The sequence below is a fragment of the Catharus ustulatus genome, chromosome 15, assembly GCF_009819885.2.
Source record: "Catharus ustulatus isolate bCatUst1 chromosome 15, bCatUst1.pri.v2, whole genome shotgun sequence".
NCBI lineage: Eukaryota > Metazoa > Chordata > Aves > Passeriformes > Turdidae > Catharus > Catharus ustulatus.
Window position 1 is genome coordinate 2,876,009 of NC_046235.1, and position 14,499 is coordinate 2,890,507.

At 50.5% G+C, this 14,499-nt stretch overlaps 1 protein-coding gene across 3 annotated transcripts in view; it reads right to left on the reverse strand.

Moving 5' to 3' along the window:
* CYSTM1 (cysteine rich transmembrane module containing 1) overlaps nucleotides 1-14,499 on the reverse strand; it is a 64,650-nt gene that overhangs the window by 9,875 nt on the left and 40,276 nt on the right. The window contains exons 1-2 of one of the 3 annotated variants that reach the window (XM_042779754.1): nucleotides 12,897-12,972; nucleotides 1,683-1,924 (exon numbers count right to left, since the gene is read on the reverse strand). In XM_042779754.1, the coding sequence (XP_042635688.1) occupies nucleotides 1,683-1,905 (223 nt within the window). In that variant the 5' untranslated portion in view covers nucleotides 1,906-1,924; nucleotides 12,897-12,972. Of the gene's footprint in view, nucleotides 1-1,682; nucleotides 1,925-12,862; nucleotides 12,973-14,499 lie in introns of those variants that run through there. The other 2 variants (XM_042779753.1, XM_033073331.2) reach the window with 2 other exon arrangements.

Sequence of the window (14,499 nt, forward strand, 5' to 3'; positions counted from 1 at the left end):
ATAAATGGGGGAGGGTTAGATGGATATTGGGAAGAAATTCTTCCCTGTGAGGGTGGGGAGGCCCTGGCACAGGGTGCCCAGAGAAGCTGTGGCTGTCCCATCCCTGAAGTGTCCAAGGCCAGGTTGGACAGGGCTTGGAGTACCCTGGGACAGTGGAAAGTGTCCCTGCCCATGGCAGGGGGCTGGAACTGGCTGTTCTCTAAGTTCCTTCCAACTCAAACCATTCTGTAATTCTATCACTTTTTTACATCTACTTCTGCAAAGGCAGAGCAAATTGGACACTCCCAAGGTGGGTTCAGAGACCACCTGTAGCTGCAGGAAGGCAGTTCAAGGACAAGACTTGCCAGAAGGTTTTTGATTTATGGGTCAGAGTGCTGCTTCTGCAGAGCTGAAGTTGTGTTAGCTTAGGCTTAACAAAATCAAACCTCCTGCAGAACAAGCCTGGGCTCTCAGTGAAAGGCACTCAAATGCTTCACTGCTTGTCCCCTCCCATTTCCCAGCCTATTCTTTGTACTGGTCCACAGGTCTGTGAGCAGAGCAGAGGACATTCAGTGTCATCAGTTCCCTGATCCAGTTTGATATGAGATCCTTCAAGCTTCCAAGGCAGTAGAACTGTCTCAAAGCCAGACAGTCCCTGTCTCCCTTCAGCCTCTGCCAGCACATTCCTTTCCGTGGCCATAGCAAAAATGCAACACTGGCACCAACCAAAGATGTTCAACATGGGAGACAAGGAGTTTTCTCCTGCCCAGTACTAAGAAACATCTCTTAGCCACCCAAAACCCCAGGGAAAATCCAGATTCCACTTTTAGTCCATGTGGTGGAAGTAGTGGGAAGCAGCACCACCATGCTGCTGCCTCCTCCTCCCCCTCCAAGGCAGGGCTCTCACTCTGTTACAGAAGAAGTTGAACCCATGATTTGCCCTCAATTCAGGTTCTTATCCACCCACACCAATTGTTCACTCCTTAAATTTGGGCCCTCCTGAATAGACCCACTGTTCACTGAACAGTCCCACCTCTCTCAGCTTCTCCTCAAGAAAGGAAGAGAAGCTCAGGTCCTTTAATCATCCTCTCTGCCTCTGCTCTGACAATGTGAGCCTGCAGCAAGCCCCAGGGGAGCTGTGGGTGCCAGGGCATACCAATGTGCCATATTGTGGGGATGCAGCACACAGATGGACCAGCCAGCTGCCAGAGGGAAGGTGCACTATCCTCCCTCCCTTCCCCAGAAACCTGGGTTTTTCCACAGAATTATAATAATTTCAGAAAAAACCAAAATTCCCAGGAATGAGTAGATCACTTGGGCAGATATCGATGGGCTCAAGAAAACCAAGGCTCATTAATTCAGTATGAATTGTACATTTGAATATTGTAAGCTTTAACTGTGCAGCCTTTGGTTGAAACTTATCAGCCAAGAGACAGGTGGGATGAGAATTGTGGCAAATCTAAAGCCTGTGCAACAACCTCAGCATAAGGATTCCCTTGAGGAATCAGCACTAAGGATGTTCAGCAGAATTCTCCACCAGAGAGAGGACACTACAGCAAAACAAAGCACGAAAACAAGCTGTAAACAAAATCACCACTCCAAACAAATCTCCACCTCCTCCAAGGCCATCAGGGCCAGGTGCTGGTGAACACATTACCTCAGGGTCAGTGTGTGTCCCTCCCATTGCAGCTGCTGAGCCATACCTGTGTTTTTGGGCCCATCTGCATACACGGGTCCCGGCGGCGGCGGAGGAGCGTTCTGCCATCCGTACTGGGGGTATCCTTGGTAGCCTGGCTGGCCTGGTTGGTAGGGCCCAGGGGGATAGCCAGGGTAGGGGCCAGGAGGGCCCCCTGGCTGCTGTGCATAGGGGGGGTACGGGGCAGTGGGGCCCGGGCCGGGGTACGGCGGAGGATTATCGTAGCTCATGTGGGATGCAGAGTCTGTCCTGCAAAAGAGGGAAACAAACAGGACAACTGGTTGGTTTTTGTCTGCTCATCCATGAACATATGAGTTCCATTTCATACTGCTCTCCAGAGGGCCCTACCTTGTGTGAGAAACAGACTTCAAAGTATCTAGTCAAGCAGCAAATTTATTTTTAACCCTATCACAGGGGCAGGGATGGAGTTGAAGTGATTTCTCTCAGTGACACAAGTTTAGCTGAGCAGGAGTAACATGCTGCTTTCCAGTCATGAATCAGCTGTTCACTCTAAGACCTGTCTTGCAGCAGCAAAGCAAAATCCTCTGCTTCTACTCACGATTAAAATGCTTTTAAGAGAGCTTTAGAAGTGATTACTTCATGTTTCTGTCAATAGCAGAAAGGAAAACGATGGAAAAATGCAGCCTGTTTGATAGCTTCGACATGAGAAGGAGTGAACACTAATGTCCATTACACTTCTGCTAATTGTTAAAGCCTCCAGACCAGCACTCTGGAGCAAGGCTGCATGTGAATAAGCTCCTGATGACTCTGAACCCCAGCATGTTGTGTAGTCTTCCAGTCATACACAACTGAATCATTAAGCAGCCACAAAGAATTAGGGCCTTGGGCTCAACCTCATTCAAAAAGCAACATTAAAGACCTCAGAGAGTTACTGCTCATAAAACCCATGTCATGTACCATCGAAGATGAGACTGTCACAACACTGCAACTTTAATGAACCTCTGAGCAGCATGACTAAGCAAACCATTTCTTACATTAGGCTGCTGGAGCTTCGCTCTGTCTGAGGAACAGAAGTGTGTGTTAATATCCTACATGCTCAGGAGCCTTCCTGCCTGGAGCAGCTGCACCCTGCTATTTCCTTCCCCTATTACAGGGTGCAGACAGTTCTCCTTTGCTACACACCTCCTCCCACATGCCACAGGGAGAAATACCAGGAGCATCATTTGCCTCAGCCAGGCTGGGCTTGCAGGAGGAGAGCCTGGCCAGCAGGATTCCCTTTGGATGGCATTGGGGTGGCCATGAAGCTGGGCAGGGCTGGCACAAACCGCAGGTGCATCCGGGGCAGCACAAACCATGGGGAGCACAAACTACAGGCGCATCCAGGGCACCACAGACCACGGGTGCATCCAGCAAGCTCTGACTGATGCACCCAGAGAATTTCACCTTTGCACCACCAACTGCAGGGCAGAGGCCAGGCAGGCCCGGCCCCTGGGGCTGTGTTTGGTCCCTGGCAGTGTGAGCGAGCTGTTTGTTTACAGCCTGCTGTGTGAGCCGCCTGGCCCTCCCCCAGGAAGGATCCCAAGGCTCTCGCTCGTTGACACGTTGTTCCTGCCCAAAGGTCACCAGCACGACGATGATGATGTGATGATGAAGATGCCAAGTGGCACCGAGGGGCTCTGCCGCACACACAGCCCAGCTGATCCCACCCAACTCCCCGGATCCAGGCACTGCTCCAAGGGGACAGGGCTGTGGTCCTGCCCAGGAGGACACCAAGAAGCCCTTGAGGCTCACAGGCTGCAGCTGTCACTCACCTGAATGCATCCTAGTGCTCCTCCTGCTGTGCCAGGCACAGTCACAGAATCACAAACACGCTGAGTTGGACAAGGATCATCCAGTTCAATCCCTGACCCTGCACAGACACCCCAACAATCCCACCCCATGCCTGGGAGCATTGTTCAAACACTCCTGGAGTTCTGGCAGCCTTGGGGCTGTGCCCATTCCCTGGGGAGCCTGGGCAGTGCCCAGCACCCTCCCTGATATCCAACCTAACCCTGCCCTGACACAGCTTCAGCCATTCCCTGGTCCTGTCACTGCTCACCAGTCCCTCCTCTTCCCTTCATAAAAAAGTTGTCCCACCTAATTGTTAAAGCAGTGCTGTACCCTGCAGATGGTGCCTTTTAATGGCTCTGTCAAGAGTTTTAACTGCTTAACCAATGCCAGGGATTACAGGAATTTTATTTATGGTTTGTTTTTTTACCCCACTGCTAGGCCAGCCAAACCACTTTACTGCTCCCTTTAAAACTGACAAGCACAACATACACTTTACTCAAGGCTCTCTAACCACTGCATTGCAATGCAACGCCCCTACCAAGTCTCCAGGAAGGAAATTCTTCCTTCAGGGAGGCAGGGAAAGGCAGGCAGCAAGCCCTACAACTCACTTCAATGCAATCAATTAGAGAACTGGGACACTCCAGGCCACTAACGCTCATCTAACCCAGAAAACTGTCCCAAAATAACATCCAAAAGCAAATTTCCAGGGAAGAACAAGGCCAGAGGGAGTGTGTGCATACCCACAGACCACTGCATTTAACCATGTGATGCCCAGACATGGCCCACGCAACCCTGTGAACCCCTTGGTTTGTTCAGCCTCCCTGACTAATGCACAGCTGCTCCTGGCATGAAGGGATCCAGGGCACTGCTGCCTGCCTTGGGGAAAACTGCCTCCTGCCCCACCAGGGTCACCCTCCTGAATTTAGGGATTCACCAAGCCAAGGAGATGGGATATGGGAATTCCTTGCTCCAGATCAAAGAGCCCCAGCCCACTGTCTGCTCCTTGGGCAGGTGACAACCTCTCCATCCATGCCCTCCTTCCCCATTCAAGGGTGTAATTTTATACCCTAGGTACAAATACTTGTGTTTTTATATACACACACACACAAAGCATTCAAAGGCTGCAAACAACAAACCATGTTTGGTTCATAAACTTTAAGAATCCCCTGAGCTTAACTTGCTTTGATGAGCACTGTCCAGCTCCAGCAGACTCACCTGGATTATTTCAGTTTTTCAAAGTCCTTCTACCCAAGAGGATGATCAGCTCAGCCCACCCTTTCCAGGGAAGGTCAGTCTTCCCTTCTGTCCCTTCATATGCATCAATTCATTTATCTACATTCAAGATCATTGATATTTTAATGCTGAAGGAAGGTGTAATAGATGCTGTGATTCCTCAGCTGGCTGTGAACTCAAATTCTGTCAGGAGACAACAAACTCAGCCATCCCACTGCTCCCCTACCACAAGGACTCATGCTGGGAGCCACCCTTCTCCATCAGGACTGGCCATTCCCTCCCTTTGGTAGCCAAGCAGGGAGCCTGCCTGGCCTCTGTGCAAGCACCCAGCATGGGAACATTCCAGAATCCCTTTGGAGCCAGTGGAACCACACAAGCAACAAAGCAGCTCTGCAGAAATGACTGAGATGGGGATCAGGTGTACCTGGCAAAGCTGGAAACCCCTGGAAGAGTGTGCTAAAAAGAGAGCCTGGTTAAAATCAACAGCCATGGGGGTGAACAAATAAACCTGCACATCAGCAGCTCTGCAGAAACCTCTGTGAAATAGAATGAGTTAAAAATCTGATGGCTTGAGCAAACAGGGAAGTGGCAGCATAAGGAACAAGAAAGAACTGCTAGTGCTCTTTGTTTAGCAGCTCCGTGTTGGCCCTGTCAAAACAGTTTCTGAAGAGAGGGCAGGTTTGGAGTGGAGACAGTAACTGAGATTCCAGCTGCTGATATGGGAGGGGTACTGAGGGCAAAACTGGCCAGAACCTACTGACAGCTGTACAGATACCTGGGCAGAGACAGCAGAACAACAGAACAGAGGAAAAGATGGAGATTAAGAAGAGCATATTCCACATCTGAGGATAAAGTAACATAACTGAGATTAGGCAAGAGAGAAAAGAGTGTCCAGCAGGAACAGCTTCAGCAGCCACTGGAGATTTGTCTGTGATGAGTGAGGAAACTCCTGAAGAATTCATCAAGGCATTCAGCAAACCCAGGGGGTGGTTGGGGAACCTAAGTTCTCAGGAAGAATCTTTCCTTGTCCCCCAGTTTCACTGCCAGTCACTGCTACATACACACATACTTGCCCTCTTTGAGCTGTGTGACAACACTGAGATTTCCTTCAGATGATGACCTCACAGATGATTTTATACCCTTCCTAGCCCTATTTATTCACATGGGTATGTGTTTGCATGGCAGGGCTTTGAATCATGAAGCAGATACTTTTCAGACCCATACCTGAACTCTTAGTCAAATGTATCACCAAGCTCTGCTGTGGGTTCTCACCCCAACCAGTAATTCTGTGTGAGCTGCAACCAGGACCAGCCCCTGTGATGTTGCATCAGAACTGGTATCTGTGGCTTTCCTAGCAAAGCCCAAAAGAAAGAAGCCAACCATCAGTAAAGCTCTTTGTTTTCCATGGCACTGCAGGAGGTCCAGCAGGAAGAGCCACTACAGAGCTCAATGGTCCCTGCACAGCCTCACCAAGAGATTTCCTTGCAAACAAAGAGATTTCCTTGACTGTCACTAACCATTTGCCCTGTCTGTCTCTGCTTAACAACAGAGAAATTGCTAATCCATCTGAAGAGAATGGCAAACCGTCCTGTTCCACCTCCCCACCGCATCAGTACTTTTGCTGAGGGGCAAGTTCATTAGTACATCATTGTTTCCTTAAGTTATGGTCAAACTCCTTTGTTCCACACTGCTGAGTAAACACTATTTCCCCTACCCCAACAGCAGGGTTTCATTTTTAAACAAGCTGCTTATCATAGCCCAGGAGACTGCACTGCTGCTCAAAAGGTCTGCAAGCCAGAAGTCACTGAAGTATGGTGTTGTATAGAAAATGCACATGGCACCAGATGTGCTTGTACACACAGAGGAGCCAACAGGTAAGAACCACCACCCTATGGGAGAATATCAGACCCTCTACAGCTGTAACCTGGCTCTGGCTAAGGCTCAGCAAAAGGTGCAAGTGCAGAACTATAGTGCTTTGCATTCACTACACACATATATATATTTAGCTTGTCCATTTGGTAACCAATCCTTAGAGAAACAAATTTCACCATTAGGCTTTGAAAAAACTTCTGATTGCTTCACACTTACTGCCTTGTACAAGGCCAGCAGCCAAGGCAGCTGCTACAGAACTAGTCAGTCCCTGCTCCTGATCTTCCTCTTCCAGCACATTCATTAATTTATTATCTTTTTCTTTCTTCAGGCATCTCTTCTGTCTGCTTCAACAGAGCCTGCAACATTCCTTGATTATTCTTTGCAGCCATTGCTGTGCCTTTTAGTGCCACCATTTGTCTGGGAGGAAGCAGGCAGAGTCTCTCTGCACAGTGCCACAGCTGTCTCCTGCTTCCCACCCCTTTCCCAGAGCAGCTCTTGCAATCCCCCAAGCTAAAAACAGAGCTCAAGTTGCACTGCATGGAATTGCAACTGCAAGATCCTTCCAAGTGGGAATAGCTCCTGTAGAGCCTGTCACTGCACACGTACAGCTCACCACACTGCTCACCCAAGTGACAGCACAGTCTCTACCACAAGTCTCTGAAAACAGCCTGGGAAAGTCCCACCATCCACAATTGCCACCTCTAAAATGAGGAAAAAAGGAGCAGGAAGCCTAATTTAGAATGGTTGTTGCTATGTCATTCCACAAGTGCAGCTCTGTGGCACAGACAGGGAGGACTTTTGGTCAGAAGGTAATATGATGCAGGAAAACAACCAAGAATGAAGAGAATAAGGGAAAGCATGATGGAAGAACACTTTTCTGTCAACACAAAGGGGTGTCCAAACAAAGACCCTTCAGAGCCTGCCAAGATGACCCAGTTTCACCCTTTTCCCTCCCCCAAAAGCCCACGTACAAGGCTGGTGCTCCCAAACATCTCTTGAGGTCAGACTAATTATGGCCACCATAATTACTGCCCAAGTGACTGGAGAGCAGTAGGAATCTGCTTCTACCTGTTGGCCCCTTGCTGCCCTGGCAAAACTGAGGAGAGCATGCATAAATCCATCTGCATTTTTACACAGTAGGTGTTCACAGCTAATCCACCTGCAAAGAAAGACCAATCCCTATGGACAGCTGCCTGCAAGTCAGATCCTTCAAATGCAATCCCTAGTGCAAGCAAATCCATTAAATAAAGAACTCTGCATGTGGGATGAGAGGATAATCTAACCAGGGTGCTGAAACGCCTTCTCTTGCATAGGGACCAGTGCAAAGAACAACCCTATGAAAACAAATGGGGGATTAGTAAATTAAACAAATAAACCAAAGAAAATCAGCAGTCTGGAACACAGAAAACCCCCACAATGACCCAAAAGCAATTAGCAGATTCCTGCAATTTAAAGTCAAGAAGTTGCTTGTTTTCAGGACAGCAGGACAAGCATTGCACCTCGTGCTGCTGAAGTCAGGAGGAATCACATTTTGGGTATGGCAGGTATTGATTCTGCTGGTCTTTGCAGAGATGAAGAGGAGAGCACAGAGAGAGGCCAGACCCTGAGAAGGACAACTGGGGCACCCTGATGTAACCCACCCCTTCCAATGCCTGCAGCGCTAGGAAGTAGTTTTCCAATACAGAGCTCTAATGGAAAGTACATTTAACATCAACAATCCAGCTCCTGGCAACCAGCCTAGCATTTAAATTACATTTCATATGAACAGTATCCAAATGAAAAAGAGCACAAGTGGCTTTTAAATGGCACTGGCTCCGTGTTTCCCTCTTACCAGCTTATTTGTCAGCTCCATTTAGTGATTGTATGAAAGGTACGTTAAGGATAAATTGTAAGAGATTCCATTCTTGCTCAGTTTGCTTCCAGGAAAAGCTTCCTCCCTGGTTTGCCCTCCCACTTCACCAGGTAGCTCCATCAGCCTAGATTAATACCTGAGGGGGAATAAGAGCTGCCCCCACCTTTTCTGACAAAAGCTGTTTGAAATTACTTTAATTTCCAAAACGCAGGTCTAGGCAAAAGCAAAAAGCCCAGCTTTGTGCTGTAAAAGGAAAAGCAAAAACACTCCTCTGTGCAAGCCCATTTCCTTAAGAGGTGTCCTGGACTCCAGGACACTCACAGTCCTTGGGAAGAGGGACATTTCCTCATGTTTACTTTGTGCATCTCCTGCACAAAACAACTGCTGCTGTTCATGTGGCTGAAGGCACCAGGTCAGGCAGCTCTGTGCACTGAACTGTGGTTTGGATGAACAAACATTTCACCTTCCTGAGCCAGGTATTCCCTCCTCCTGCGCTATCCTCCAAGCCAGGGAGATCTGAAGTCTGGCCATGTGTGAAAATGGGAAGTGCAGTGATGTTTGAGGATGATGCTGGTGTCTCTACAAACTGCCCCAGTTCCCCAATATCTGCCCTACCTTCTTGGCAAAACCATAATGGATATGCACTTTTCCAGGTGATTTTGGTTTCAGGAACCTGGATTTGATCAGCTCTAAAAGGCTGTCATCCTGGCAGTTTTTGCCTCAGAGGCAACATCCCTTTTGGAGCTTCACAGTCACAGATCTCCACAGAACTCTCACCAATGCACCCTCACACCCACACAGGACTGCACGCCGGGATTTTCCTTCTTCAGACAAATTTCAATGTCTCATCAATTGTCACCAACACACAAACCTCTTCAGAAACACTCCCCATCACTTACTGCCTGCCCACTGCCTACCTACATGTTCTGCATGGCAGAAGGAAAGTATGAAGCTGACATTGTTCCTACAAAAAAAAAAAAAAAAAAGCATTAGTGGTAAAAAAATCAAATCCAATGCCCTGCTACTGTTATTACATGAACTGCAACCTCATGGGGGAAAATTGTCCAGTTTTTCAGACATCTCATGAAAGGTTTTAGAAAACCTTTAGATAAAATGTACTTTAACACCAGGAACTAACAATTACAAAGATGGAAAGCATCACTTCACAACCCTTTAGCTGGTGTCAGCCATGGCTCTTGTTGCTGTTACACCAGGTGAGACTGCCCAGGTACAGCAGTGCCTGTGGCAAAACACACCATAAAGCAAAGTCCTTTACATAGAAAAAAATTTCAGAGAGAAGCATCAACATCTTGATTCCAGGTTTTGAATGTTTTTGCATGCACTGCTCTTGTTCAGGTCTTTGTGTAGCGTGTTGCCTTAGATAATTCCAGAAATACATGACTACAGTTTGCTGTTAAAAGTGGTGTACTGACTGTTTTAAGGTGCAACAAATACCAAAACAACAAAAAAATCTGATTGTCAGGTAAAACTACACCTGCAAATAACAGTTACATCAAGCAGCTTTGTTGGTCTAACTGAGAAGAAAATGTGAAACAAACAGTATGACTGACAAGGAAATGAAGAAGCACAGATAATACATCTGTATGTCATTCAGATGGTGTTCTGGCAGCATTCCAGCCATGGAACAGCAGCAGTCTTTCAGGATAACTTCCCCAACTCTGAAACACTGGTGGATTAAGTGGAAGATACTCCCCAGAGCACATGGTGATTTTCTAGCACCTCAAGCAGAAGCACACCGGCGGCAGCACAGCTCCCAAGGCACAGTTTGTTGCTGTGTGCTGACAGAAATACAGGCATTTTCTACAGCTCAGATCTCATTTCTCAGAAAGAGATTTTCATGATAGGCTGGTAAATGGAATGAGACTGAGATTTCTCTGCCCCCTTCACATTTTCTCACTTTTTTTGCTTTTCCATATCTTTCATGTGGCTCTAACAAGATGCTTTACTTTGCCTGTAGGGCATATGCAAGAATCCTCCTTAATGTGTGCTCGTCACAGGCTGCTTCCAGATCCTCCCAGTGGTCACCAAGCCAAGAAAGCCTTTGCCTTACCCTGTCAGGAGCTGTAAAAACTTCCACACATCAGTGGACTGCCCTCAATAGCTGGTAAGACCAAATAATACTTCAGGAATACATTATAATCCCAGCATGGAGATCTCTCTCTCTCTGATATTTAAGTGACAGAAACAGCAGTGGTGCTGCCTGGCGTAAGGAGTAAAACAGCCCAGGTGCTTCCAAGGAGATCCATTCCCCAAAGCAATCCCAGTCAGCTCTGGGCAGGCACTGGAGCACAGCTCTGCTCCCTCCCAGGACAGTGTGGTGATGGCACCTCCACACGAGGGGATCCCAGCTGGGAACAGCTCCCAGGGCACAGCTGTGAGGGTGTCCCAGCACTTGCCAGCCCCTCAGCAGGGGTGTGAGGCCAAGCACTTCACCCCAAATCCTGGGGAAAGCAGCCTTGGAGGCTCCCAGGATGGGAGCAGGGCAGGATGCCAGCCCTGACCGTCTGCTTGAATGACTAGGGCTCCTTCCTATCTTCCCCTATTCCCAGAAATGACGATGCTATTTTCTATTCATTGAGCCATCGGGTTTGAGGTCAGCAGCAGGAAGTTGAGAAAGGCAGGATACGCAGCCCAGAGAGTAGAAAATATCAATACTGACAGCAGAGAATGAGTAAACCTGCTCATTCAAGGCTCCAGCTCTCACGAGAAGTTTTCAGGGACCCCTTGTAGCTTGTAGCTGAGCCACAGGGAGATCACAAACAGGAAACAGGAGAAAGGCAGCCTGTTTCTTGAAAATCCCGAGTTACACAAGCTTGCTCTGCCCTCGTAGAAAAAGATAACCAGGTAGCATATTCATCTGATCCTGCACAGAACTCCCTGATCACAGGTAGCTCCTCTGTTTATGGCACACAAAGCCCTCCAGGCACTTCTCTGTCATCCCAGTTCGATGCTGTGAGCAGGAACATCTCTGCTTACACTCTGGTTTTCTGAGCACTGCCAGTTTTAAGTGTAACACGGACCTGGGGGGACACAGGGCAGCAGAAGAGCAGAGCTCTGCTCTGACTGACACCAGGGCACCGCCTTGCAGGGTCTGCTCAGCACACAGAGCCCCCCGTGTCAGAGCCACTCCTGCACAGGACAGTCTCCTCTCCGACCTCTGCTGCAAGGACACCCACCAGCCTCTGCAGATTATCAGTTACAGCTCTCACACCGCTCGGGGAATGACAAATCAGTATTTAACAAAGATGGCCTTTATAGCACATGAATAAGGGGCAGAGCAGACTTTGTGCTGCACAAGTTCCTGTGCTTGGTAAAGCCACTATTCTGCGCAATGCAAGATTATTATCTAACACGCACATTAATCCCTGACTGTCCCCAAAAAGCGCTGAAATACAATCAGAAAAATTTATAAAGTCTCAGTGTTTTCAGCCTCCTCCTCAGTCTACCTGATATAGTAATATAGTTATTACCATCATCAAAATTTCCTAGGAAGAGTTACTTATTATTTAAGCAACTGATGAGAAATTCCCCATCGCTAGCACAGCAGCACTTCCCACACCTTGTATCCTACCACTGCATTTACACAGCACAAGGAGAAGGCAGCTGCTCAGCACAGTCATTATAACTCACCCACACTCACTACCTTACCCAGACTTACCCTATTTACAACCAGGCTGTTCACAACACGAGGTATCAAAAACAAAGAGCATCTCTATTTTTCCTTTTAGATAAAGCTAGGCAGGAGCTGGGAGATCTTGGCACTAGCCTGGGCACAGGAGGCTGCCCGCTGCCACCAGAGCAGGCGGCACAGCCATCAGCAGAGGACAGAGACGAGCGTTCCCCTTCCCTCATTCTCCTATTTCACCATGACATTTAATTATCCAAATGAGGCGTCCCCAGCCACAGGAACAGAAAACATAAACCCAGGACAACCACAACGCCTTTTAAACACACGATGCAGCGCTGCTATGTTTACTCTGAGTGCTGCCGTACCTCTTGCTCTACACAAATAAACCTCAGCACCGGTGCCACCCGCGCTCGGTTCCCGCACAGCCCCAGCCGCGGACAGGGCAGCTCCGGCAGCCTGGAATTGTTTAGGGACAAAAACCCACATGGCAGGGCGGGACCCCCGGCTGAGGGGTTCGCTGGGCCCCTCCTGCCCCGACCCCTCCGCAGCGCTGTGCCGAGGGAGGGCACCCAGGGACGGGACGGCTCCGGCCCTTCACCCCGGGAGCCTTCCTCCGCATGCTCCTTCTCCTCGTCCTCATCAGCCCTGCGCGGCCCCGCTGTCCCCCACCCGAGCCGAGCCGAGCCGAGCCGAGCCGAGCCGAGCCGAGCCGAGCCGAGCCGAGCCGAGCCGAGCCGAGCCGAGCCGAGCCCGGCCCAGGCTCCCCGGCCCCTCACGGAGCCCCCGGTACCTGCGCCCTGCGCGTCTCGCGCCGCCGCCCGCACCTGCTGCGCACCCCTCCGGACAGTGACGTCACGGGAGACACAGGCCACGCCCACCGGGGCGGACACGTCACGGCCAGGCCACGCCCACAAATGGGCGTGGCAAGGAGGGCGTGGCCGGAGGGCGCGAACAGGGCGGGCCTGGGCCCTGTCCGAGCTACTGCCCCTGTCCTTGTCCTTGTCCCAGTCCCAGCTGTTGCTCCTGTCCCTGCCCCAGTCGTTGTCCCTGTTCCAGCTCTTGTCGCTGTATCTCTCCCTGCCCCGTCCCTGTTGCAGCTACTGCTCTTGTCTCTGTTCCGTGCCCTGTCCCTGCCTCTGGCCCGGCTGCTGCCACTGTCGCTGTCCCAGCCCCGTCCCTGTCCCAGTTACTGCCGCTGTTCCTGTCCCTGCCTCCATTCCTGCTCCTGTCCGTGACCCAGCTGCTGCCACTGCCCCTGTCCCTGTCCCTGCCTCTGTCACTGCTGATGCTAGCGGGGTCCGAGGGACCTGAAGCTGGAAAGGACCCGGTGGTCCCGGCAGTGCAGCAGAGCGGGGCGGACAGGGTTAAACCAGGAAGGACAGCGGGGTCAGGCTGGGCACGGGGGGCTCAGGGCGCAGCCTCAGCCTGCTGAGCACCGGGGCCAGCAGCAGCGGGAGCCGGGGAGCCTTGGCCTCACCAGGGACCCCCCCAGGGCATGGCAGGGGCTGGGCTGGGCCCCACAGCCCCCCCCCATCGCCGCTGTCGCTCCCCTGCCCTGCGGGGGCTGGACGGGACACCTGGCTGCTGACCGGGACCTTTGCACGGGCGCTGTCGCCTTCTGCTGATAACGGGACACGTGCGCAGGGAGAAGGTCCAAGCACAGAGCCTGGGAAAGCAATTACGGCTTTGCCCAGATAAAACAGGTCAAGGACGCAGGTTGGAGTGTTCAATCACCATCCCTGCCCCTGGCACATGACCGTGACTCACGGCGGTGGCCAGCGGCGAAGGGACAGCGGTGGCCACCTGTGGAGTGACACTGTGCCCAGGGAGGTGAGGTGGGCTTGGGGACTGTGGTGGGAATGTGGCTGGGGACAGTGGTGGTCCCCAGGGAGTGGAGCAGCACGATCCTGCTCCTGAGCTGCTGTGCGTGCTGAAACCAGCTTCTTTTTCCCCACCATCGATTAGTAGATCTAATCAGGCCAGCTTAATGCTGGGTCCCTAATGAGGCTCAACCAGGAAGAAATTATTTAAATTAGTTACATGACATGCTATATGTTTGGGCTGGAGAAAAACAAGACACACAGCTACCCCTGCTCTGCCTGAAGAACTCAGCCAGTGCCCGAAGTGTGTCCCAAATGAAACCTACTGGCTGATGAGAGGTGTGGGAGATATTTGAGAGCCCTTCCAGGCCACCAATAAGAGGCTGCAATTCCCTGGATGCAGGCAGTGAAGCACCATCATTCCCCAGCCTCATCTGCCCTGTGCTGCCCTCCTCACACAGAATCACAGAATCATTTAAGCTGGAAAAACCCTCTGAGATCATTGAATTCAGCCATTCCTCCAGCATTGGCCACCATTAAACCATGTCCTCGAGTGCAACATCTACATGCCTGTTAAACCCCTCCAAGGATGGTGACCCCATCTGCT